The sequence below is a fragment of the Marmota monax genome, unplaced genomic scaffold (assembly GCF_021218885.2).
Source record: "Marmota monax isolate L192 unplaced genomic scaffold, Marmota_monax_Labrador192_F-V1.1 WCK01_AAM20220418_F8-fsc00017, whole genome shotgun sequence".
Lineage (NCBI taxonomy): Eukaryota > Metazoa > Chordata > Mammalia > Rodentia > Sciuridae > Marmota > Marmota monax.
Genome location: NW_026695241.1, coordinates 21046615 through 21072995, shown reverse-complemented (window position 1 = coordinate 21072995; position 26381 = coordinate 21046615). Strand labels below are relative to the sequence as shown.

At 38.5% G+C, this 26381-nt stretch overlaps 1 protein-coding gene across 9 annotated transcripts in view; it reads left to right on the top strand.

The window, feature by feature from the left end:
* The window catches only part of Znf410 (zinc finger protein 410), a 38158-nt gene that overhangs the window by 9072 nt on the left and 2705 nt on the right, over nt 1-26381 (top strand). For 6 of the 9 annotated variants that reach the window (XR_009226382.1, XM_046440912.2, XM_046440909.2 and 3 more), the window contains 7 exons: nt 1433-1624; nt 5562-5712; nt 6536-6717; nt 10915-11004; nt 17978-18103; nt 19531-19671; nt 21085-21212. Coding sequence is in view for 8 of the 9 variants with exons in the window: in XM_046440912.2 (XP_046296868.1) it covers nt 1433-1624; nt 5562-5712; nt 6536-6717; nt 10915-11004; nt 17978-18103; nt 19531-19671; nt 21085-21212 (1010 nt within the window). In the remaining variant the exon portion in view is untranslated. The remainder of the gene's footprint in view (nt 1-1432; nt 1625-5561; nt 5713-6535; nt 6718-10914; nt 11005-17977; nt 18104-19530; nt 19672-21084; nt 21213-26381) is intronic. The other 3 variants (XM_046440913.2, XM_046440914.2, XM_046440915.2) reach the window with 2 other exon arrangements.

Below are 26381 nucleotides of genomic sequence, written 5' to 3'. Positions count from 1 at the left end.
AGAGAGAGAGAGAGAGAGAGAGAATTTTTTTAATATTTATTTTTCAGTTTTCGGTGGACACAACATCTTTATTTTATGTGGTGTTGATGATCGAACCCAGCGCCCCGTGCATGCCGGGCGAGCTCGCTACCGCTTGAGCCACATCCCCAGCCCGAAGTTGAGATTTAAAAAAAAAATTTTTTTTACTTGTAGATGGACACGATACTTTTATTTTATTTATTTTTATGTGGTGCTGAAGATTGAACCCAGTGCCTCACACTTGCTAGGCAGTGCTCTACCACTGAGCTACAACTCCAGACCCTGAAGTTGAGATTTTGAAGGAACATTAGGAGGAAGTTTTCTTCAGAAAGTTAGACACACGGGCTGGGGATGTGGCTCAAGCGGTAGCGCGCTCGCCTGGCATGCGTGCGGCCCGGGTTCGATCCTCAGCACCACATACAAACAAAGATGTTGTGTCCGCCGAAAACTAAAAAATAAATATTGAAAAACTCTCTCTCTCTCTCTTTAAAAAAAAAAAAAAAGACACAGGAATCCAGAGTTCTAGAGAGGTCTCATATGAAATAAGTAGTTTAGGTGTTGATTAGCATTCAGGAAATGTATGAAACAATTTTCTCTTTGATTCAAGAGAAGATTGATGCATGAACAGAAAAAAAGGCAAGCCTGGAACCTTGTGAGGGAAAAGCCCACACATTTAAGAGGGCAACAAGAAGAACTTGAAAGAACAGCTGGAAGGGGATGAAGAGAACTGAGAGAGAATAGTGGGTGGGAAACCAAGGTAGGGAAGTTTTAAGGGAGAAAATATACTAAATCATTCCAAATACTATAGGATGGGCTAGTGAGATGAAGTATATATCTGAATATTTTGGCAAGAGCAGTTGTTATTGGGATAGTGTGGGTGTAGAGGACAGAATTAAAGAGATGGGGAGTAGATGGAAGGTGAGAAAGTGGATGCACAAGTTAGAGGGTACACTTGTTCACAAAACTTGACTTTGAAGAAACAGGTAATAACTAGAAAAGCACTTAAGGTTTTCTATTATTTTAAAGAATAAAGATGGGAGAAACTTGAGTTAGAACACATTTAAAGGCTAGAAGGAAAAGCTGTCCAGTAGAGAGGAATAGGATGGAAATGGGAGAGAACAAAAATGGAAGGATACAGAAAAGGATGACTGAAGTGTGGGGTTGGAATATTAGAGGTGGGGGTTAGCCTGGTTGCCAGGAAGAACAGTTTTGCCTCTGAAACAGGAGGAGGCAAGGTAACAATAAGCCTGTGGCCTGAGAATAGGAAAGTGATAGCCTAATCATCTGTGAGCACAGAAGCTTGAGGTAAGAAGCAAAGACCTCCAATAGCTGGTTCAGGATACAGAGTTTCTGGGCCAGGGCAAACAGAAGGATTACTTGTTGACTAACCTTCATATGTCCTTTTGTTCTCCAGGTCTGGGCTCTTCAGCTGAGCACTTAGTGTTTGTACAAGATGAGGCAGAGGATTCAGGGAATGATTTCCTCTCCAGTGAGAGCACGGACAGTAGCATTCCATGGTTCCTCCGGGTTCAGGAGTTGGCCCATGACAGTTTGATTGCTGCTACTCGTGCACAACTAGCAAAGAGTGCAAAAACCAGCAGCAATGGTGAGACTCCCATGGCATTTTCTTCGCCACTATTCTATGCAAAGAGATTGGTAATGTAAGGGCTATATTTTGAGTTGTATATAATCCAAGTTATTTTATTAATGAGAATGGAAGGCTAGAAATGTGTAAATTGCTTGTCTTATTTTCTGTGAGATAACTTGGCCATGCCAGATTTGTGTGCAGAATCAACTAAACTAGTATTTTTAATTCTCTACTTCAGATAATATACAGAGCAATTTTTCTTAAACCCATACCACCATCACCACCCAGCCTAGGCTCAGGAGTAGTAAAGTCACTTGCCCTCAACCCTGGTGAGTCTGGGGTTTCAGCTCAGCAACTCCTTCCTTATTTCCTTGCATAGTGCCTATGCTACTCCTATCCAGACCCTACATCCTTCAGTCCCTACTTAGGCCATTACACAATTGTAGAGTTGCTGGTGTGTGTGCTGGGGTGCATAGCGAGTCTGCAGACACCTCCAGGGGCCTAGCAATCTGAAGCAGGAGAGCAGGCAGAGCAGGAAGTTAGTGTGGGAACTTGAAACCTTAGTCACCTGCTAGGTTGATCTCACAGAACAGCCGGGCAGTCAAAGCAGTATGTATCCTTGGGGTAAAGCAACTTTAGGGGAGGGGAGTTAATGCCCCATCTCTGGGCCTTGACAGGGTCATGGGCTTCCCTCATTATAGATCAGCAGGTGCAAGTTAGGGCCCTTCTGCTGGGTTTTAGGGGGCTGATGTCTGGACTCAAGCCCAGAGCCTGTCTAGTAGAACTCATTGAACAAAAGTGAGTGCCCTGGGGCTGTGGAGACCTTAGAACCTACAGGAAGGGTAGTATGGAAGCTTTGAGGAGTTGTGACCTGGGTTCTCTGAGCAAGGGAGAAACTGGACAGGGAATGTGCTGGAGCCCTAATGTGAGGTGATGGGTTACTGAAGAACCCTGGGTCCCACACAGAGCTGGAGGTAGATAGTAACATCCATATGTCAAGAGTTTGAAGGCCTAAAACATCAGGGGTCTGGAGAGAGCTGCCAAGTAGATGCTGTTCAGACACTGAAGGAAGGGCAGATATGCCTCCTTCCCAGATGGGGCCCAGTGCTGGAGAGGGGAAGGAAGGGGACTCAGCTTGGAGGCTTTGGGAACAACTTTTCTGAGGCTTTTTTTTTTTTTTTTTCCTCTGAGGCTTCATAGTCTGTCTCCCAACTCTTGCCAAAAGCCAGGAGGTTTCTGAACCTATGGTTCCCAGACAATATATTTTTGCCTTCCTGGCTTAGTGACATTTTTCTAGGAAGTCTTGAGTCCACTTAAGACTCCTTTCTTCCCTCTTACCTCTGGAATCTTGAGGAATCTGTTGCCCCTCTGTCTTTGTTGCAAACTCTTCCATCAGAGCCTCTTTCTGTGGTAGGCTTGCTTGTTTTGCTCTTAAAAGAGGCCAGATGTCAGATGAAACTTCAGGCCACTCAGGCTGGGACAGAACCTTGGGGATATCATATAGGTTCCTTGCCTCCATACAGTTTCCATTCCCATTAGCAAAAAAGTCCTGTATTTCAAAAACTATTTCCCTGGGCAGGCTGTCAGCAGACCACCAATTTTTTTCTCCTCAGTACTAGGAATTGAACCTAGGGCCTGTGCACGCTAGGCAAAGCACTTCACCATTGAGCTACACCCTCAGTACTAAGAGAACACATTTTAAAGGGGGGGGGGAATACTGAATTTATATTCAATTGTTTTTATTATAATGTTTTTAAATATGTAAAAACAAAAGTTCTGTGTAAGCTTTTAGAGCTCTTACACCACTGTGAAATCAAAAGTTTCATCCATTAGCAAAACTATAAAACCAATAAAACAAGATTAATATTAAGTCAGTGTGGCAGATGATGATGTTTTATTAAAACTAAATGGCTGCTCATGGCAATTTTACAATTAGGTATGATGGATTTCATGCTTTTTTTTTTTTTAAGTTAGGCATGCCTGCAATTTGTGCCATTTTCTCCAGTAATTTTCAAAACATTGACCCTTGGGGCTGGGGATGTGGCTCAAGTGGTAGTGCGCTCGCCTGGCATGCGTGCAGCCCGGGTTCGATCCTCAGCACCACATACAAACAAAGATGTTGTGTCCACCGAAAAATAAATAAATAAATATTTAAAAAAAAAAAAAAAAAAAAAAAAAAAAAAAACATTGACCCTTGATCATTGGCATTACCTGGCAACTTAAAAATACAAACTCTCAGGCCCCATTCCAGGCCTATTATATCAGAAACTTGGTTCTGATGCATGTTAAAGCTTGAGAACCATGGATATATTCAAAACACTACCAAAAGGCATAAAATCTTTGCTTATGTAACATGCCATTAATCTTTTTGTTTTAGGTCTGACTCTGTTTTTTCTCATAAACCTGTGACAGATATTAGGACGACATGATTCAGCATTGTCGTTATCACAAACCAAGCTTTAGCACTGAAATCTTTTGTGTGTGTGTGTGTGTGTGTGTGTGTGTGGTAGTAGGAATTAAACTCACAGGTTTATACCTGGCCCTTTTTATTTTTTATTTTGAAACAGTCTCATTAAGTTGTCAAGGCTGACCTAGAACTTCTGATCTTCTTGCCTCAGTTTCCCAAGTGGCTGGGATTACAGGTGTGCACCATCCTCCCAGCTTCCAACTGTGTTTTGAAGATGATGAAGTAAAAGGAATAATGTCTACTAATGTGGAATTTATACAAGTTTTTAATGAACTATTTTCATTTAAAACAAATCAAGGCACATTTTACCACTCACCTCCTTTTATTCTATTAAGCATTATGCCAGTAGATATTATCTCTAACTTTTTTCAGTACCAGGGATAGAATCCAGGGATGCTTAACCACTAAGCCACATACCCAGCCTGTTTTTATATTTTTTTTTTTTTTTTTTTTTTTTTTTAGTTTTCGGTGGACACAACATCATGTTGTATGATGAATATATCATGTTGTATGCGGTGCTAAGGATCGAACCCGGGCCTCACGCATGCCAGACGAGCGCGCTACTGCTTGAGCCACATCCCCAGCCCCTGTTTTTATATTTTTATTTAGAGATGGAGTCTCAATAAGTTGCTGAGACTGGCTTTGAACTCATAATCCTCCTGCCTCAGCCCGCTGAGTTGCTGGGATTATAGATGTGCACCACTGTCCCTGGCTATTACCTAGCCCAGAACTTTTAAGCCTTTTCTATAGCATCCCACTTTGGGTGTTGATCTTCTTGTTTCCCCACCAATGTATATAATAAAAAAGAGGTTTAATTCTACATTTTGAGATTTCTGATAGGAAACCATTTTGGATATTTTCTACATTTGTCAAAGAGGCCCTGTTTTGTGAAACAAAACATGGTAGCTGTCAGTAGTTCTCTGGAATAAGGGGAAGAGGATGTAGAACACCCTCATTTCTGTTCTAAAACAGGTACAGAAGAAGTGGAGAGGGGCTGGGGATGTGGCTCAAGTGGTAGCGCGCTCGCCTGGCATGCGTGCGGCCCGGGTTCGATCCTCAGCACCACATACAAAACAAAGATGTTGTATTCGCCGATAACTAAAAAATAAATATTAAAAAAAAAAAAAAAGAAGTGGAGAAGACGAAGATAGATATCTGATTAATTATCATTAGAAGCTTGGTGTAATGGGGCATGCCTGTAATTCCAGTGAGTCCTTGGCGGGAGGATCACAAGTTTGAGGCCAGCCTTAGCAACTTAGCAAGGCCCTAAGCGACTTAGCAAGACCCCATTTCAAAATAAAAAAAGTAAAAAGAGCTGGGAATGTGGCTATGGCTCAGTTGTTAAGCATCCCTGGGTTCAATCCCTAGTACCCCCCCCCCCCAAAAAAAAAAATATCACTAGGAGTTAAATATATGAGTTCTATTATTTGAACCTCAGTATTGGAGCAGGGTCCTTCCCTGGGTTGTAAATACATGATTCTGTTACAGGAGAAAATGTCCACCTTGGTTCTGGTGATGGACAACCCAAAGATTCTGGACCACTTCCCCAAGTGGAAAAGAAGCTCAAGTGTACAGTTGAAGGTTGTGACCGGACATTTGTGTGGCCAGCTCACTTCAAGTACCACCTCAAAACTCATCGGTGAGCAATTCTGAGGTCTCATATTTGGAGCTTAAGAACACTAATGCTTTTAGAGCAACTTGTTCCCTGAATTAATAAATTAAAGGAATTGACAAATTGAAGCAGGGACTCCAGCTAACTTATACACACACACACACACACACACACACATACACACACACACAATATGTATATACATATATATTTTAAGTTGTAGATGGACCCAATACCTTGATTTTGTTTATTTATTTTTATGTGGTACTGAGGATCAAACCCAGTGTCTCACACATATGAGGCAAGTGCTCTACTGATGAGCCACAAACCCAGCCCCTTGTTTTTTTTTAAAGAAAGATTTGCATTGTTTAATTTACCTTTTTCCTAATAAATATGTAAATAAGATTGTTACCTGAATATCTTAAAAGTATGAATTCTCAGGGCTGGGGATGTGGCTCAAGCGGTAGCGCGCTCGCCTGGCATGCGTGCGGCCCGGGTTCGATCCTCAGCACCACATACAAACAAAGATGTTGTGTCTGCCGAAAACTAAAAAATAAAATATTAAAATTCTCTCTTAAAAAAAAAAAAGTATGAATTCTCAAATCTCATTATAAAACATAGTTTGAGAATTTAAAATATAATACGTAAATCTCAGCTCCTACCCTAAACCTAGGAAATTAGTATTGGGAGGAAGTTGGGCATCTGCAATTTTAACAGTCTTTTCAGGTTAAGTCTGAAATATTCAGGTTTGGAGTTTAATGTCTGCCTTGAGAGTCAATAGAAATTTTGACTTGTCATCTCTAGTAAAGAGTATTTCCAGGTGTTGTTGTTTATATAATTAATTTTGCAGAAATGACCGCTCCTTCATCTGCCCTGCAGAAGGTTGTGGGAAAAGCTTCTATGTGCTGCAGAGGCTAAAGGTGCACATGAGGACCCACAATGGGGAAAAGCCTTTTATGTGCCCTGAATCCAGCTGTGGTAAACAGTTCACTACAGCTGGAAACCTGAAGAACCACCGGCGCATCCACACAGGTGTGTGCAACCCTGGGCTGAGCACTTGCTTGCTTATCCTCAGGAAAGACTCAAGTGGGAATAGAAGTGAAGGGGTAGAATTATTGCTAGAACTCTGAAGATGTGATTTCTTTTTTCAAATGCCTTGCAGTGCTTTCTGATTCATACAGTGACTTATCAAAGTTTATCTGTATGTGAGGAGTAGATAGTATTGATTTCTGCCTCTAGGAACCTAATGGTAGGAAGAGATATAAGACCTTCTCAGGAACAATGTGAGGAGATATGGATAAAATCAGTCTGTTTTCAGATTTTTCTGAACACTGCACCTCTTGTATTTTGGACAGTAACATTGAGTGGCACAAACCATACAGAACACTAAATAGGGCAAAGTGGGGAAAAATACAAAAGATGTAATCCGCGACTTCTAAGGAGTTTACTTTCTTGAGAGAACTTCACATCATGCGAACTAGAATGGAAAGTAACTTGTTCCAGGTCAAACAGCATATTGGTGTCAAGGGAGCAAAATAAAGATTCCTTGATTCTTAGTCTAAGAATCTAAGGGTGATTTTCCAGGCCACGTGATTTTTCAAGCATGTGCTAGTCTGTTGCCAAAACAAACACTGAACCCAGATGACCATCTGAGGAAGTATAATTGTTCTCTGCTTTTTTGCCACTTTGTTTGTTTGTTCATTCTTGCATTCTTGAAGTGATAGCAGGTTCAATTAAAGGTGAAGCATGAGCTGAAACCACAATTTTTCTAGGCATGAGTCTCTAGATTGATATAACCTCTGTATCTATTTTGGGCAGAATAGTTCTCTTTTCATCTTTCTTGAGAAAGTAAACTATACTTGCTCCAAGAAAGTAATTTTTAAAATTTGCTTTTATTTACTTATTTTTTGTATGTGGTGCTAAGGATTGAACCTAGTGCCTCACATATGCTAGGCAAGTGCTCTGCCACTGAGCCCCAACCCCAGCCCCAAGAAAGCAATTTTTTTTTTTATTGGTTGTTCAAAACATTACAAAGCTCTTGACATATCATATTTCATACATTAGATTCAAGTGGGTTATGAACTCCCATTTTTACCCCAAATACAGATTGCAGAATCACATCGGTTACACATCCACATTTTTACATAATGCCATATTAGTAACTGTTGTATTCTGCTACCTTTCCTATCCTCTACTATCCCCCCTCCCCTCCCAAGAAAGCAATTTTAATAAAAGAATAAGAAAACCATTCAGCTGAATAGCTAAGAAGTGAGTTTACCAGCCCGAATTGTTAAATTCAGAAACTTCATCCTCTTGCTGCTCATCATCTTTGTAACATGAGATAACACTGAACATCTTCAAACATTTTTTTACGTTAAAGTATGACCTTATTTCCCCTATTGTTTTTTCCCCTTCATTATAACTTTTGCTAGCCCTTTTCTCTGTTAATGTCTTTATTGCTCACCAATTTCAGAATTTCATTTTTCTTCCATTTTTCTCATTGTACTCTCATAATCTCAAACCTCAATTGAATAATTTGCCGTACAGATATGAGTCTTAATAATAGTTAATATAGCAATACAAGCTTTTATTGAGGCACTTTAATATGTACCAACCACATGCACATTAATTCCTTTAATTTTCAATATAACATTAAATAATATATTTATTGATAAAGAAACAGAAGATTAGAGAGTTAAATAAATTGTTCAACATCTTACAGGTAGGAAATGGCAGAGTTGGATTTTAAATTATGATATGGCTCCAAAGCTCTTCCAAGGATTTTATTTTCAAATCCTGACAACTTGGTCTTTGAGATAATTTTTTAGCATTAATATTAATACTTAAAGCTGCTGAATTTAGTGTGTGACAAGAGCTATGCTGAGTTGTTAAACTCATGTTATCTCATTTAACCCTCAGAATAATCTTTTGAAATTGTATTATCTTCATATAATAAGATCAAAAGCCAGTTCTCAGAGACATAAATTATCTTCCCCTTATTAATAAATGGTAATATTAGGATTTGAATTTAGGATTAGCTGATTGCAAAGCCCATGTTCTTTCTTAACCATTATGCTGAATTGCCTCTTGAACCTCCTCTTCATTCTTCCGTGTCTTTTATCTCAGTAAAATCACGGCCCTCTCAGTTTCCAAATAGGTAGGTTGTGTCCCCTAGGTTAGCTTGATGAAGAGATTCCTTACCTCTATATTCTGAGGTAGAATCCTTCTAAATCCTCATATTTCTGTAGTTCATCTTGTTAAACATTTGACCTTTTTATTAAAATTTTCTGTTTTCATGACCTTTGTCAAAGGTATTAGCATATTGTTCCTTCATTGATCATCTTTTTGAGCATCTATCTTTCTGGGGCGGGTACTACTATACAGATAGCATTCAAAAAAATTATAGGTAGTTGGATATGGTGGTGAAAGCCTATAATGCCTACTGTTCAGGTGGCTGAGGCAGGAGGATCTCAAGTTCAAGGCCAGCCTGGACAACTTAGCAAGACTCTGTCTCAAAAATTAAAAAGGACTGTGGGTATAGCTCAGTGGTAGAGCACATGCTTAGCACCCCCACCCCCACCCCACCCCACCCCCCCGCCAAAAGTTAGAGACTACTCCAGTTCCCAAATTAACTGTGTGGTGTTGTCTAAAAGAACACTACAACCAAGAGCAGTGCTACCCACTCCTGTTCCTCCTGCTAGGATTAGCTGATTGCAAAGGATAAGAATATGAGCTTTGCAACCTAGCTCATGTGTTGTTAACATACCAGCTTCACTTGATGGATTTTGAACTTATCTCAGGCCCTCTCAGTTTCAAGGCACTCTTCACACTATTTCTTGTGCCTGAAATTCCTTTCCATCCTTCTCCGCTTATCAGACCAGCTGAAATTCATCATCTTTCAAAAAATTTTTGCTATTAGAATTCCTTCCCTTCTCAGCTGGGTGCAATGGCACATGCCTGTAATCCCAGTGGCTCAGGAAGTTGAGGCAGGAGGATCACACGTTTAAAGCCAGCCTGAGCAATTTAGAGATGCCCTAAGCAACTTGGTGAGATCCTGTCTCAACATAAAAAAGGGCTGGGGTTGCAGCCCATTGGCATAGCACCCCTGGCTGGGTTCAATCCTCAGTACCTCCCCCCCCCAAACACACACAAAAATTTCTTCCCTTCTAAATGCTTATAGCACTTTTTCATTCATGAACTGTATTACAATTATTTATGAGTATGTTTATCTCTTATACTAGTCTATGATCCTTGGAGGATAGAGGCTTCATTTTTTACCGCCCCCCCCACTTTTTTTTTTTTTGCAGTCCTAAATCTTGAACCCAGGCGTTGTGCATACTATGCTCTACCACAGAGCTACATCTCCAGCACTTACTTTTTATTTTGAAATAATTATAGACTCACAAGAAGTTGCAAAAGTAGTATAAAAAATTCTTCTTTTCCTTTGATTTTTTTTTTTTTTTTTTTTTTTTTTAACATATGGTGTTAGGAATTGAACCCAGGGCTTTGCATGTGTTAGGTGAATGAATGCTTTACCACTGAGCTTTACCTCAGCCCCCAGCTTTGATTTTTTTAAAATAACAAAGTAATATTGTAGAAGATAAAAATAATGAAAAAACACAAAATAGATCATCCGTAACACAACTATGTGGATATGACTACTTCCACAAAACTTCACCCCTATGACTAAAATATCTCTTCATTCCTTTGTTTTATGGAATGAGGCTGTATAATGTCTATTTTAAACCTAAAATATGGATCTGAGTCTTAAAAAGAATCCTGACAGCATAGAAACTTGTTTTTGTGTGTGTGTCAGGGGGGCTTTATTTTGTTTTGTGATGCTGGGGATCAAACCCAGGACCTTGTGCATGCTGGGCAAGCACCCTATCACTGAGCTACACCCCAGTCCAAATTTATTCTTTAAATGTCATCAGAAGGGATGGGATTCTTAAAGCTAGAGGAGTCAGCCCTTGAGCTAGGAGGGAAAAGGAAATATGAGGCTCAGAGGCAGCCCTTCTAAGGGAAAAAGCATGGCTATCTTTTAGGCTGTATACTAGATTATTGAGAGGCAACACTTGCTAAGTTATCTGATTGATATTATGTAGCATGTAGCATGAACCAAAGAAATCAGAATGAATAAGTCATTGAAAACAAAGTTGATGGGAAAAGAGAGTAGTAGAAAGTCAGGTCATCAGAAGACTGAGTCTTTATCTCATTTTCTACCTCTAGGAGAGAAGCCTTTCCTTTGTGAAGCCCAAGGATGTGGCCGTTCCTTTGCAGAGTATTCTAGCCTCCGAAAACATCTGGTGGTTCACTCAGGTATTGGAACCTATGCCATTTGTAGATTTCAGGAATAGTAAAAAGACAAAAGGTTGGTAGGGGGTAGTGTAAAAAACGTCTAAAAAGAAACAAACTGTTTACCTTAAAGGTACATACAACTTCTCATCATCTTGACTAAATAAAAATCAGGGTCCTTAATAATTGTATTCAAAGGGTCTTATAATTAATGGGAGATGGGGAATCTATTTTTATCTGAGTCACTGAGGAACTTTCTAATCCAGACCTTTTCTAAGAAGATGAGTAAATTTAGTACTGTGCTGGGTGCTTCCTAAGTTATATCAAACATGGACTAGGAACTGACTTGATTTTTTAAAAAATATTTTATTAGTTGTTGATGGACCTTTATTTATTTATAGTGGTGCTGAGAATCGAACCAGTGCCTCACATATGCTAGGCAAGCACTCTACCCCTGAGCCACGCCCCCAGCCCCATAGGAACTGATGTTTTTGTTGAAGAAAGAAGGAAGATTGATGTCTGTGGCAGCATACCAGTAATATTACAGCCTTCTGAGAAGGTGTGGGTGATCTTGCTTCAGTCACCAATTTTATAGAAACGATGCCTTTGGCAATTACAACCTTGTTGCCATTAGTGTAGAAAAGAGAGTTATTGATCCATTCCTTTTTGTATTTTTAAATTAATTCCCCGTAATTCTGTCAATATTCTCATTCTACACAGATGACTGGTTCTCCCTGTTAACAGTGTCTTTCAAAATATCTGAAAATATTCTACACCAACCAGTCCTTTTGAGCTCAATAGAAAAAAGCTAAAATGATATTCTTTTCCTTCCTGTCTTCCCTATCTTCCCAATCCAAAGTCAGGTACAGCTCAGGGAGAAATCTATATTTTAGTGGGACTGTTTCCTGTGAGACTTGGTAAATTATGTTGGAAGCAGGCTGGAAAGATGGTTTTAAAAGGACCTAGAATGCCAGGAAGGAGAGTTTGTGGAGCCTGCCATAGATACAGCCTGATGAGAACTCAGCTTACTGCAAGTTATTCTGGCAGTGTTAGATAAGCTAAATTGAAACAGGAAGAAATCAGAAAACTGTTTCTTTTAGTCTGGTCAAGAGTCTGCTCCAGGGAATGGCAGGAGCATAGAGACTCAGTGGAATAATTTGTTCAAATCCACAATTGGTTGGATATACAGTAATACTGAAATAGAAGCCGCAGGATAAGACTATTGACTTAAGAAAGAGAAGGGGTTAGAAAAGGGGTTGGAAGAGAAATGGAAGAGCCTATAGACTAACCTGTATGTGTCTTAGAGGTGGGAAAATGCCCCAGCCATGGTAGGAATTTGTTGAATGAACTAATAAGAGTGAATAAAAGGATTGGGAAATAGCAGCGAGGGGGAGGACACAGCTAAGAATAGATGGAATGACTTTTTTTCATGGACCTGTTCAGATTTAATGGAATTTTCTCCAAGTCAACAATTTAAAAGCTGGACATTGGAGAAAATGAGCCATGGAGTTTTTCAGAGCAGAGATTTGCCAAGGAAAGGTGAACTCAAGGTGGAGAGAGATTCTAGAATGGAATCAGATAATTTTTGAGATGAATGTCCATGGGAAGCAAAAAAAGCCAGTACAGGAAAAGTGGAGAGAAAGAACTGGAAGTTATTTATAATGAGGACCCTAAGGCAGTTCAGTGGGAACAAGGGATTGGGAGAGGTATAATCAACCACGGATATAAATCAGAGTTGAAATCTTAGGGTAAAGCAGTTTTTTTTTTTTTTTTTTTTTTTTTTAATGATAATTCTAAGTAGACATGGCAAATTGTTATCCTACGGACAGAATATGGACTTCTGATGTGTTTTGCTTAGCTTGTAGAGTGTTTTATTTTACTTAATTTTATGTAAAATTATGTCAGACATACACAAATATAAAGAAAACATGTTCTTGCAATAACAGTTAACTCTTTGGTTTCATGCTACACTCAGTCCAAGTTCAGTTTTTCCAGTTGCCTCAAAAATGACTTTTAAAGTTGGTTTGTTTAAATAAGGATTCAACAAAGTCCAAAATTGCACTTGGTTATTAAGTCTATTTTAATCTAGATCTTTTTACATTCATTTATTATTTTTTTTCATAGACTTGTTGAGAACAGGGTCAATTAGGTCTTTTAGAACATTCCACATTTTAGATTTGTTGGTTAGCTTCCTTTTATGTCATTTGTTTCCTTATATTTCCTGTGAATGGAACTAAACTCTAACAGTTTCAAAGATTCAGTTTTTTGGCAAGAATTTATCATGAATGGTTCTGTGTGCTTCATTTTGTACCACATCACGAGGCACACAGTGTTTGAATCCACAATTGATCAGTGGTTTCAGGTGGTAACAGCCTGCTTTGTAAAGTTCCCTATTAACCATTCACTTTATGATTTCACTCTCGAATGATGCCCAAATCTGTTATTTCATTAGGAATTGTAAAATGTTGATTTTTCTTGTTCTATTATTCCTTTCACATTAGCTGGAATTCTTCTATACATTGATATTCTTCCCCATCAAGTAAGCTATTTGATCATTTGCACATGTAAGGCAGGATATTTTAATTTATTAATATTTTAATTATGAGTTTTCAAAATAAGGAATTGGTGCTCTGATTACTTTTAATATTTATTTTTCATGCTCTTTTTCTTCATTTTATTTTTGGGTTGTTCATTGCTACTATATGGAAATACAATTGAATTATATTGACCTTGAAACATCAATAACAGTTGAGTTTTTGTAGATTTTTAAAATAGGTTCCTTAGGATATTTTAAGTATGAGATTGTGTCACATAAGAATTGAAATGATTTTACTACTTCTTTTCTAAACTGTATACCTTTAATTTATTTTCTTGCCTTTTGCACTGGCTAGGACCTCCAGTACAATGTTATATAGAAGTGGTGAGAGAGGACTTATTTCCAGTCTCAGAGAGCATTTGACCTTTCATGATTAAGTTCAATGTTAACTGTAGTTTTGTTTACATGATTTTTTTTCCCCTCTCTGCATCTCACCTTTCCCCTCAATCCTTTTCCCACTTTCTCCTTTCATGTGCTAGGGATTGAACCCAAGACAGACTAGGCAAATACTGCACCACTGAACTACATCCCCAGCCCATCCCATGTTTTTAACAGTTGAGAAACTTCTATTCTAGTCCTAGTTTCAGAGTTTTGTGTTTTTTGTTTGTTTGTTTGTTTGTTTGTTTTAAATCATGAATGGGTGTTGGGTCTTGACAAATGCTTTTTTAAAAAAGGATATTTATTTTTTAAAGAGATTCCTTTATTTTTTTAAATGGGCCTTTATTTTGTTCATTTATTTATATGTGGCGCTGAGAATCGAACCCAGGGCCTCACACATGCCAGGCAAGCGCTCTACCACTGAGCCACAATCCCAGCTCCAGACAAACACTTTTCTTATGTCCACTGAGATGACTGTTTTTGTATTGCATTAGTGTGATACATTAATTGATTTTTTTTTTTTGTGTGTGTGTGGTTCCAACTTTGTACTCCTGGAATAAATTCCACTTGGTCATAGTATATAATCCCTTTTATATTGTGCTAGACTTGATTTTCTCATAGTTTGTGTAATGGTTTGTCCCTCTAGGGTTCAAGAGACCAAGTTGGAAGCTTGGTCTCCCGTGTGGTGATGTTAAGATGTAGTGGAACTTTTATGAATGAGGAAGTCACTGGGGGCATTGCCCTTGGAAGGGATTGATGCTTGTCTTCCAGAGGGAAGACAGTGTTAGTTCTCTTGGGAGTTGTTATAAAATGAGGCCACCCCGCACACCTGGCCCCTTCTGTACAAGGCTGGTTTACCTCCAGTGTTTTAAAATAACCAATCAGACACTCACTAGAGGCCAGATTAATGAGGCTGTTCAATCTTGAACTTTTAGCCTCCAAAACTGTGAGCTAAATCAACCACTTTTCTTTATATATCACCTAGCCTCAGATACTTTGTGCTGCAACAGAAAATGGATTAAAATAGTTTGTTAAGGATTTTTATATGTACATTCATGAAGTCTTTAGTTTTTTTTCCTGATGATGTCTTTTTTAAAAAATATTTATTTTTTAATTATAGGTGGACACAATATCTTTATTTTATTTTATTTTTTTGTGGTGCTGAGGATCGAACCCAGTGCCTCACACATGGTAGGTGAGCGCTCTACCTCTGAGCCACAACTCCAGCCTATCCTGATGATGTCTTTATCTGGCTTTTATATCAGGGATAATACAAAAATATAAACAGATAAGTCTGCTCTTCTCTTTTCTAGAAGAATTTGTGTTGGATTAGTATTATTTCTTTAAATATTTAAACTTTCACTAAGGAAGCTTTTCTTTGGAGTAAGAGTTTCAATTACTAATTCAGTTTATTTGCTATGGATCTATTCATATTTTCTATTCTTGGTTCAGTTTTTCTAATTATCTTCCTAGGAATTTATTTCATGTAAGTTGTCTAATTTATTGAAATAAAGTAATCTTGTTTCCTTAAAATCATTTAATTTATGTAGGGACTAGTTTTCTTTGTTTGTTCTTGCTTTTTTATTCCCCTGGTACTGAGAGTGGAACCGAAGGGTGCTCTACACTTCCAACCTTTTTTATTTTTTATTTTGAGGCAGGGTCTTGCTAAGTTGCTGGGGTGGCCTTGAACTTGGGATCTTCCTGCTTCAGCCTCCCAAATTATCTGGTATTACAGACATGTGCAACTGTGCATGGCTCTTAAAGGTGTTTTTCTCTTTTGGCCAGTATTTCCTTTTGCAAACATAAACAAAAACATCTATTTTTTATATTTCCCTCACACAATTTTTTAAAATTGAGATATAATTCATATAAGATTTACCCCTTTTAAATAGTGTGCAATTGGGTGATTTTTGGTATATTCATATTTTTGCAATTGTCATCAGTATTCAATTAAAGAATATTTCATCATCCCCAAAACAATACCCCTATCCACTGGTAGTCACTTCTTAGTTTTCTATTCCTTTGTCCCCTGTCAACTGTTAATTTACTGTCTGTATAGATTTGCCTGTTCTATAAAATACATTTCATATGAATTAAATTATACAATATGTATCATTTTGTGACCACTTTCACTTAGCATATATTTTTAGAATTCATTCACATTGTAGCATATATTCACACTGAATTTTAATATGAATGAATAATACTTCCTTGTGTGGATGTACTCCATTTTTTTTTAATTATAGTTGAATACAATCTCTTTATTTTATTTATTTATTTTTATGTGGTGCTGAGGATCGAACCCAGGGCCTTGCACGTGCTAGGCGAGTGCCCTACCACTGAGCCACAATCCTAGCCCCCCTCCATTTTGTCTATTATGAATAAGGCTGTTATCAACATTTCCATGTAAGTTTTAGCATATTAATGTGTTTCGATTTCTTTTGAGTATGTTCTTAGGAGCTGAATTGCTGGGTCATATGGTAATTCTGTTTAACTTTCTAAGGAACTGCCAGTTTTCCAAAATGGCTGCACCATTTTACATTCCTTCAAGCAGTGTATGAGGGTTCCAGTTTCTTCACAACCTTGCCAACACTTGTTTTTGTCTTTGATTGTAGCCATCGTAGGGATGTGGTTATTCTGTAAATTTATTTGGTCAGTCTCTGATGGCTATCTGGAGATTTTCCAGATAATGTTTTCAGGTAGAGAGACGTGGTTTCATTTGATGGGCTAGTGGTTTCCAAACACGTTTTTCTTACACAAAGGTAGCATAGTATGTGTATAGTTCTGTAGTTATGTATATATATTTTTGTTTGTTTTTTGTGGTGCTAGGGATTAAACCAAGGACTTTGTGTATGCAAGGCAAGCACTCTATCTGAGCTATATCCCCAGGCCTAGTTATGTATATTTTTGTTTTAACCTGACAGTACTTCCTGGATTCACTCCATATCTAATGTATAGAAATTTTCACTATTCCTTTTTGTAGATTCGTTCATAATATTTCACCGTGCTTATATTCTGTAAATTTATTCAGTCACTCTCTGATGAATTTTGTATTGTCTTTAGTCTTTAGCCATTTAAAATGATGCTACCGTGAATAACCTTGTACATAGATGTTTAACAATTTGCCACTGTAACTCTGGGATAGGTCACCTTACAAGTCGAATTCCTAGATCAAAGGACAAATACATTTGTAATTTTTCTAGATAATGTCTGATTCCCTGCCTCAAAAGTTGTAAACTTTTGTGTTGTCAAAAGCAATGAAAATTGCTGCATAGTGTTTTTATCAATTGTGTAAATTTGTTCCTAGCATTTACAGGTTGGAAGATTTTATTTAAAAATCTTCAATTCTAGTGTCTCTTTAAAAAAAAAAAAAGAAAGAAAAGAAAAAATATATCAGGATCTGATAGTGCTAGGCCTCAGTCCCCACATGGCAACACCAAGGCGGCAAGGAATAGGTTCAGGGGATGTTATAAACCCAGAGTTGGAATGCTTGAGGAGGGTACATGTCCTAGAGGTCCATTGATGGCTATCTGAAAAGTAAAAGCTGGGTGTGGTAGTGTATACTGTAATCATAGCTACTTGGGAGGCTGAGCTGGAGGATCACAAGTTCTAAGCTGGTCTGGACCACTTAGCAAGACCCTGTCTCAAAACAGAAAATAAGAAGGGATGGGGATATAGTTCGGTAATAGAGTATTCTGAATTTGGTTTACGGTACCAAGGAAGCTGGTTAAATACTTCATGTGGTTGCCATGATCCTATACTAAAGAGGCTGTTTCAGAAGGCCACAGTACAGTGGATCTAGAAAGGACTGAGGCTTGAAGTAATGAGTATGCTGACCCTTCCTGATTTCCCCATGTGTTAAAAGTTAAGAGGCTGACAAAGGTGGGGAATGGGAGGAGTAACCTCTTGTGTGTAGTTTAACATTCTCTGACCCTCTTCATCTAAGTCTTCAGTCTACTCTCTTGCCATCAGAATTGCATCCCATCTTTTTGGCTGCCCTGTCTAACCTAATCCTTATTTTAGGAGAGAAGCCTCATCAGTGCCAAGTCTGTGGGAAGACCTTCTCTCAGAGTGGGAGCAGAAATGTACACATGAGAAAGCATCACTTGCAGCTGAGAGCAGCTGGGAATCAAGAACAGGAGCAAACTGGTGAGGAGGGTGGGGACATAATGGAGGACTGTGTCTTCTAGGTTCAGAGAGCCAAGTCACTGGCCTGCTTGGTTGTCTGGAGATTTTCTGATAATGTTTCAGGTAGAGAGACCTGGTTTCATTTGATGGACTAGTGATTTCCAAACATAGCTATATAATACAATCATCTGTACACTGTATCCTTTCCTTTCCTTACCCCCCCCCCATCCCCTTCCCCCAAGGGTGCTTTACCACTGAACCACATTCTCAGTCCTTTTTAAGACATGGTCCACTGAGTTTCTGAGCATCTGTCCATATCCTGAGGCTATCCTCAAACTTGCAGTCCTCTTGCCTCAGCCTCCTAAGTTGTTGGGATTACAGATATATACCACCATGCCCAGTCACCGGCATTTTTTAAAGCATATATTTTCTTATTACTCATTCTCTTGTCTTCATCCATACAAAACAAAGGAATTTGAAAATGAGATAAAATAAATTTTAAGATCCCAGAATCTGTAGTTTTAAAAATTTCCCAACACAGTTAACAGTGGTGCATGCACAAGAGAAGTGGAAGACTAAGACAGGAGGATCACTGGTTTGGGCAACTTAGTGAGATCCTGTGTCAAAATTTTTTAAAAAGGGCTGGAAGTTACCTCAGAGGTAGAGCATTTGCCTTTCATGCATGAAGCCCTGGGTTTAAATCCTAATACCACACATACACACAAAAGTTCCCCTAAGAGCTGGGGTATCACTCAGTGGGTAGAGTTCTTGTCTGTTGTGATCAAACCCTGGGTTCAGTCCCTAGCACTGGAAAATCATCGTCGTCGTCGTCATCATCATCATCATCATCATCAAAAAACAAATAAATAAATACAAGTTCTTCTAGTAACATGTGCTTGTTTTTCCCAGCTACTTGGGAGGTTAAGGTGGGAAAATCACTTGAGCCCAGGAGTTTTGAGATCAACCTGGGCAACATAGGAAGATCCTGTCTCAAAAAACACCTGACAAAAACCATAGAAGTTCCCTTAGTGAGTAACTAGTTCTGGTCCATGAACCAGCATTTGAAAAGCATATAATAAAAGATTTATGTATAACAAAAGTTTAAATGTTTTTTAGATATCATTTGAATGTCTTTTGCCCTATCTTTAATTTAATAACTTTTTATTCTTATTCCTTTTTCATGTCTTCCTTAACCTATTATTCATTCCAAGTACTTCTTTATGGGTATCTATTCTTTCCATTTCATATGCTATTTTTTAGATATTGAGCAAGATATTATCCCCAATGCTCAACTTCCCTTCTAGATTTCTTCTCATTTCCTGAAAATGGGTGAAATGGGATGTGGCATCCAAGATATAGATAAAACTTCTAGCTTCCTTGTGAAGGAAGATGAGGACCTGGCCTAGCATTGACTGCTGCATGTCTCTCACACCCTATTCTCTGTGCAGCTGAGCCACTAATGGGCAGTAGTTTGCTTGAAGAGGCTTCAGTACCCAGTAAAAACCTGGTGTCTATGAATTCCCAGCCCAGCCTTGATGGAGAGACCTTGAACCTACCAAATACCAATTCTATCCTGGGAGTTGATGATGGTAAGACTTGTAATTCTCCTGGGGGAAAGGCTGCAACTTGAGGCTAAGGAATGGGTTGACTACAGAATGGAGATTTCTTGTGAGTAGCTATGGTATGATTGAGTAGCATTTGTGTTCTTATTCACTGGGGTGGATAGTGAATCTGTGTTTTTTTGGATTTTTTGAGGGTTTTTTTGGTTTGTTTTGTTTTTTTAAATCATTGAAGATGATGTACTCCAAAGATAAAGAAAAAAAAATTTAAAGGGAAAATTATCTGTAATCCTAGCATCCTAGGCCAACTCTTTCTGTCTTTCCTATTGCAGTTATGGAAGAACTTAACTTTTAAAACATTTAAACAGAACATAACCAGGTTTTACAGAGGAGATATAAAGCAATTTCTCCATACCTTCAAAAGCCATATCTTCTGGAGAAAAAAAAAGGGGCTCTCTAGGAAACAGTTGCTCCTCTCTGGTATAGAAATTTCACCCAAGTTACACAGGCCAGGCCCTCTTCTCTGAAAAACTTACCAGGTGAGGTCAGCATGCATTTATTCAGTGCCTACTGTGTGCCTGGCACCATGGGAAAGAATAAAATTAGAATAGGGACCTTAAAATCCATTTGTGATAGAGTAAATGAAAGAGAGTGTATCACCAAGCCTTAAATTATTCAGTATAGAGTCTGGAAGAGCAGTGTAAGCCACAAAACACATAGAGGATAAATGAGTTGAGAGCTAAGTGATTTATCTGTAAATTGTTACCAGAAGATTTTTATGGTGATCTCACTTGTTTATATTTTAGTATGAGGTCCTGTGTTTTAGGTATTTATATCTTAGTTTTGGGTGTGACTGTGTTTGTGTAACTTCTGTGTGGAGCCCATATGGGGCTTGTGTGCTACCACAGTATGCCTCCTCTTGTTTCATGAATAATCTGAGTAGATAACCAAAGCCAGAGGCACAGGAATTGCATGAAACTGCTTTGCCAGCTCTGAGGAAGGCACACTGAGTGAGAACTTTGAAGCCAGGATTAGCTTAAGTTCTGGACCTGCACGTATTGCACTACTGGAATTATTGGTGACTGTTGCAAGGGCTGGTCAGATTCCCTGATTTGCCTGCCTGAACTTCATTTGGCCTGTTTCATACCCCATTATTATAGTCCTAGTAACAGTGGTAAAGCCATATTACTCTAAATTGGTTTGTTGAAAAATTATCAGTTTCTGCATCAAGAATTCTTTTTCTTTCATCCTTCTTTTTTAATACTTTCCAAATTTCACTGGTATTGATTATCAGGCAGGAATTAACTTGAAGAAATATAGGAATGTGGGATTCACTTTTTCACAGAACAGTTTTTAGAGTTTTTCTTATTGAAAGGCTTGATGCGGCATTAGGTATATCTGAGAATTTACCTTTCATTGAAGATTCATTTTTCTGTTTCACAGAGGTGCTCACTGAAGGATCCCCACGTCCCCTGTCTTCAGTGCCTGATGTGACACATCACTTGGTGACCATGCAGTCAGGGAGGCAGTCATATGAAGTTTCTGTTCTAACTGCAGTAAATCCGCAAGAGGTAAAACTGTCTCTTGCCCTGTTTTGTTTCTATGGTGACGTAATGAGAGTGATTGGGAATCTAGTTTAGAGGAACTGAAAAAATTCTTTGTAATTTCCATTTCCTGGCAACTTTGACTGGAGTTTCTTCCTTTAAGCTAAGCAAATCCCGCTTGCTAAGAACTTGAGTATTAGGGTCTTGTGAGTTGGGAGATAACTCTGTCACAGCTGGGACTCTCACTTTTAGAGTTCCTTTATGTATATTCTTTAATCAGTGATGTCTGTTACCACTGTTTTCTGCCTCATTGTGGATACTGTTTTTTATTGTATAAAGAAAATAACATCTACTGGGTGCAGTGGCACTGGCCTGTAATCCCAGCAACTCAGGAGGCTGAGGCCTGAGGATCTCAAGTTACAGGCAAGCCTGAGCAATTTAGTGAGACCCTGTCTCAAAATAAAAAATATAAAGGACTAGGGTAATTTAGTGGTAGAGCACCTTGGGTTCAATCCCCAGTTCCTTTGGTACTGGGGATTGAACCCAAGGTGCTCTACCACTAAAGGAAATAACATCCTGGAACAAACCTTTGAGCAAAAAAAGCTTAGTAACAAAACAATTCAAAATAATTAACATTCACCTGCTCTGGTTATAGTCTAAGAGATGCCATACTATGCCAACTGGGCATAAAGGAATGTGTTCAGTTGCTTTTTGAATGAGAATAATTAACATTAAGGAGGTGTTTCAGATTGATTTTAGGTTCCTACTCTATGGTCTTGGCTCAGACCTAAAGAGTAGAATGGGAATCAGACAGGCTTCTGAAATCTTAGGATATTTTATTGGTCTAGTGTCATGTGAGTACATGACTTCATCACAAGTTTATTTTAATTTTATTTTGAGACAAGGTCTTGTTAAGTTGCCCAGGCTGGCCTGAACTTGTGATCTTCCTATTTCATCCTCCCCTGTCACTGGGATTATAGGTGTGTACCACTGCACCTGGCTGTGTATTAACTTTTGCCAAAAGTTAAGTAGCTTGGATCCCTTAGCTGTTTAAAATAAACTTAGCTATTAGTTTATTTTTCAGTGCTGTCCCTTCTTTTCCCCCTCTTTCCTGTCATTATAATTTTGCCACAGTGAACTTCTACATTATTCAAATAACTGTGCATTCTATATTGAATATTCTCAATTGTTGTAAAATATTCCTTGGGATCCCCAGGATCACAGGATTCTGGGCATTGTGCTAATGCTCTGCCGGGCCCTTTCTTTGTTCATTCATTGTTGTGACCCTTTCAAAGCCTTGATTCTATTATTTTGAATATTTTGCTACTGGAATCATTGGTTCAATCTTAAGTCATTTCTTCCAGGTTATTGCTTTGAAACTAATTATCTGTCTCACCTTAGGAGCTTTTTCTTTCTCCTTCATTTTTGCCCTTCTTCATTTTTCTGTTTTCAAATATGTGTTTCAGAAGTTTTCGGAGTGTGTGGTGAGAGATAATAGTACAGCGAATCTATGCACCTGTCATTCATTTGCAGTAATTAACTTTATACTCTTTTTTAACCCCCCCCCATCTTTTTTGTTGTTGCCATTGAGTTTCTGCTGGAGTATTTTAAAGCAAATTGTTGACATATCTGTAAATTTTTAGTATACTCTCTAATAGACAAGGACTTTCAGAAATAGCTATCTTTACCAAACCCAACAAAATTATAACTTATTGATATCCTCTGGTATTTCAAATATTCATGTTCTTCTATTTTTTTCTTAAAAGTGTCATTTTATGGTTAGTTTACTTGAATCAGGATTCAAACAAGGCCCATATGTTTAATTTAGCTCTTAATTTTCCTTAATAATCCCCTCCTTACCTTTACTTCCCCCTTCCCCTATAGTATCGTTAGCTATTTAAGGAATTGGGTTATTTGTCCTGAAGAATTTCCCTTAAGAATTCTAGTTTTGGCTGATGTACTTTTAATTTCTCTACCAGGTTTCCTAAAAACACTTATAGTTACATTTAGAAGTTTGGTTAGATTCATTCCCCTCCTGCCTTGACAAGAATATTTTACAGGTGATGCTCTTGCTTCTCATTACATCTCATTGGGAGGCACATGATAGCACTCACTCTCTTACTAGTCTTAAGAATAATTTGTAAGCCAGGTGTGGTGGTTTACACCTGTAATCCCAGGCGGCTCAGGAGGCTGAGGCAGGAGGATTGCTAGTTCAAAGCCAGCCTCAGTAAATTAACGAGACATTAAGCAATTCAGTGAGACCTTGTCTCTAAATAAAATATAAAATAGGGCTGGGATGTGGCTTAGTGGTCAAGTGCCCCCAAGTTAATCCCTGATACCTACCCTGCACCCCCCAAAATGACTTATAGGTTATGTAAAAGTTTGGCAACTATTATCGATCTTGGCCTAGATCTCTTTTTATTAAGACTAGCAAAATGGGATACCTGAAATGGTCATTTCAGAAAAATAATTTCCAGGAGATCATCATGCATTGTAGGTCAGATCTATAAGAATCTACTAATGAACTTCTAACTCATGTAAATATTGCTTTAAAAATAACCAGACTATGTGGTGCATGCCTTTAATCCCAGTGACTTGGGAGGCTAAGGCAGGAGAATTGCAAGTTGAGATCACCTTGGGCAATTTAGCAAGGCCTTATCTTATTTTTACCTTACACAAATTATCCTATGACAATTTTTTTTAAAAAGCATACAGCTTTCCTATACCAATAAATACTTTTTTAAAAAATTGAAGCAGTTCAGGTAACCCCATGTAAAATGCCAGACATATAAAACCTTACTTCATTCAACTGATATTTGTTACATACTTGATGCAAAGCACACTTTAGGATGCTAGTTATACAATAGTAAACACAATATTGCCTATTTCAGCTTACAGGCAGGCCTCTATCTTTTATAACTTCATAACTATATTAATGGTGTCCAAGGAGTTGTGCTGTACAGAGAGGTTAGAATGTGAGGAATGGGAGATCAATAAACCAACAATTTTTAACAGTGTAGTAAGCGCCTATATTAAGAAAAGTCAGAGAATATATTTTAGAGTTTTTAAGTTGAGACCTAAGGGATGAATAGAAGTCATCTTGATGGAGGAGGTGGAAGAGTTACGAAGAAAATAACTTGCATAAGGGCAGCACTGTACAAGGCAGAGAAAGGGAGCGGGATACATCTCTGAACCCCAGATGATTGAATATGATAGGACATAAAATAGGTAGATGGGCTGGAACAGAAACATGAGAGCTGGAAAGATAAGCTGGTTCCTTCTCTTTTTTTAATATTTATTTTTTAGTTACCAGTGGACACAATATCTTTATTTTTATGTGGTGCTGAGGGTTGAACCCGGTACCTCACGCATGGTAGGCAAGTGCTTTACCTCTGAGCCACAACCCTAGCCCCTAAGCTGGTTCCTTCTTTTTTTTTTTTTTTAGTTTTAAAGAGAGAGAAAATTTTAATATTTATTTTTTAGTTATTGACGGACACAACATCTTTTGTTTTTGTACGTGGTACTGAGGATTGAACCCGGGCCGCACACATGCCAGGCAAGCACGCTACTGCTTGAGCCACATCCCCAGCCCTAAGCTGGTTCCTTCTTGAAGGACTTTCTAAGACATAATTTTTGTCCTGGGGGCAATTGGGAGCTACTGCATGGGTAAAATATGATCATGTTTACATATGTAGAATTCTAGAAATAGTAAATTTGTTCATTTGAACCTAGGCACATGGGTCTTGGCATTGACTTGTAGATGCTGCCTACTGACAACCTTAGGCAGACTCGGTAACATAGATTGCCTAAAAATCGAAAGAGGAGCCAGGTGGTGGTGGAGCATACCTGTTAAGCCCAGTGACTTTGGGACGCTGAGACAGGAGGATTGCAAGTTCAAGACCAGCCTCCAAAATGTAGTGAGATCCTGTCTCAAAATAGAAAAAGGACTGGGAATGTACTGTAGTGGTAAAGGTGCCCCAGGTTTTACTCCCTAGTACCAAAAAAAACTTATTAAAAATAAATAAATAAAAATCAAAAGAGGACTTGGAATATAGCTCACTGGTAGAGGACTTACCTAGCATATGCAAGATCCTGGGTTGATCTTCAGTACTGTAAAAACAAACAAAAGAACACAGTAAGTCCTTTACCCCCAAAAAAGCTAAGGGTCTAACAGCCCCTAAGTACCCAATTTCATAATGAAAGCCCTGAACACTTAACAGAAAAATATTAACTCAAAGAGGAAATTGCTGCCCTTAATGTAACTAAAAATCCTGCACTATCACTTTTTACCTCATGTGTCCTTGTATATTTACAGACACACCCTCTGCTGAGCCCCACATCTCTTGCCTTATTGTCTTCTCCTTACCATGGACGTTTCCACTGTGTAGCTCCTCTTCTTTTCTAGGTGGGCATATCATATTCTCTAGTAACTTCATTTTAATAAGGCATTCGAGGCTCCAGGCTTAGTCTTCTTCCTAATCCAAGGACTAAGTACTAACTGTTCTTTGCTCTGGTGAGTTAGTTATGTTGATTTCTAAGAATTCTTTTGAGCTGAAGGGGGGGTAGTTCAGTTGTAGAGCACTTTCTTAACATGCACAAGGCCCCGTGTTTGATCGCCAGCACTTGGGAAAAAAGCAAGGTCAGATACCAGAGAAGATGTAGGCTATTTGCAGGTTTTAAAACAACACAAGCTGCTTCTTCCATCTGCTGTTGGAGGTCATCATGCATTGTAGATCAGATCTATAAGATCTACTGATGAACTTCTAACCCATGTAAATATTGATGTAAAAATAACCAGACTATGTGGTGCATGCCTTTAATCCCAGTGACTTGGGAGGCTGAGGCAGGAGAATTGCAAGTTGAGACCGTCTTGGGCAATTTAGCAAGGCCTTATCTCAAAAAAGTGATGGGGAGGACTGGGGATATGACTTAGTAATAGAGGGCCCCTGGGTTTGATCTCCAGTACTACAAAAATACCTTAGCAAGAATATCAGAGGTCAGCTAGGCACAGTGGTGCATGCCTGTAAACACAGCAGCTTGTGAAGCTGAAGCAGGAGGATCACAAGTTCGAAGCCAGCCTCAGCAATTAAAAAGAAAAAGGACTGGGAATACAGCTCAGTGGTAAAGCACCTCTGGGTTCAATCCCTAGTTTAAAAAAAAAAAAAAAATCAGAGAACAAATCAGGTATCAGAAATT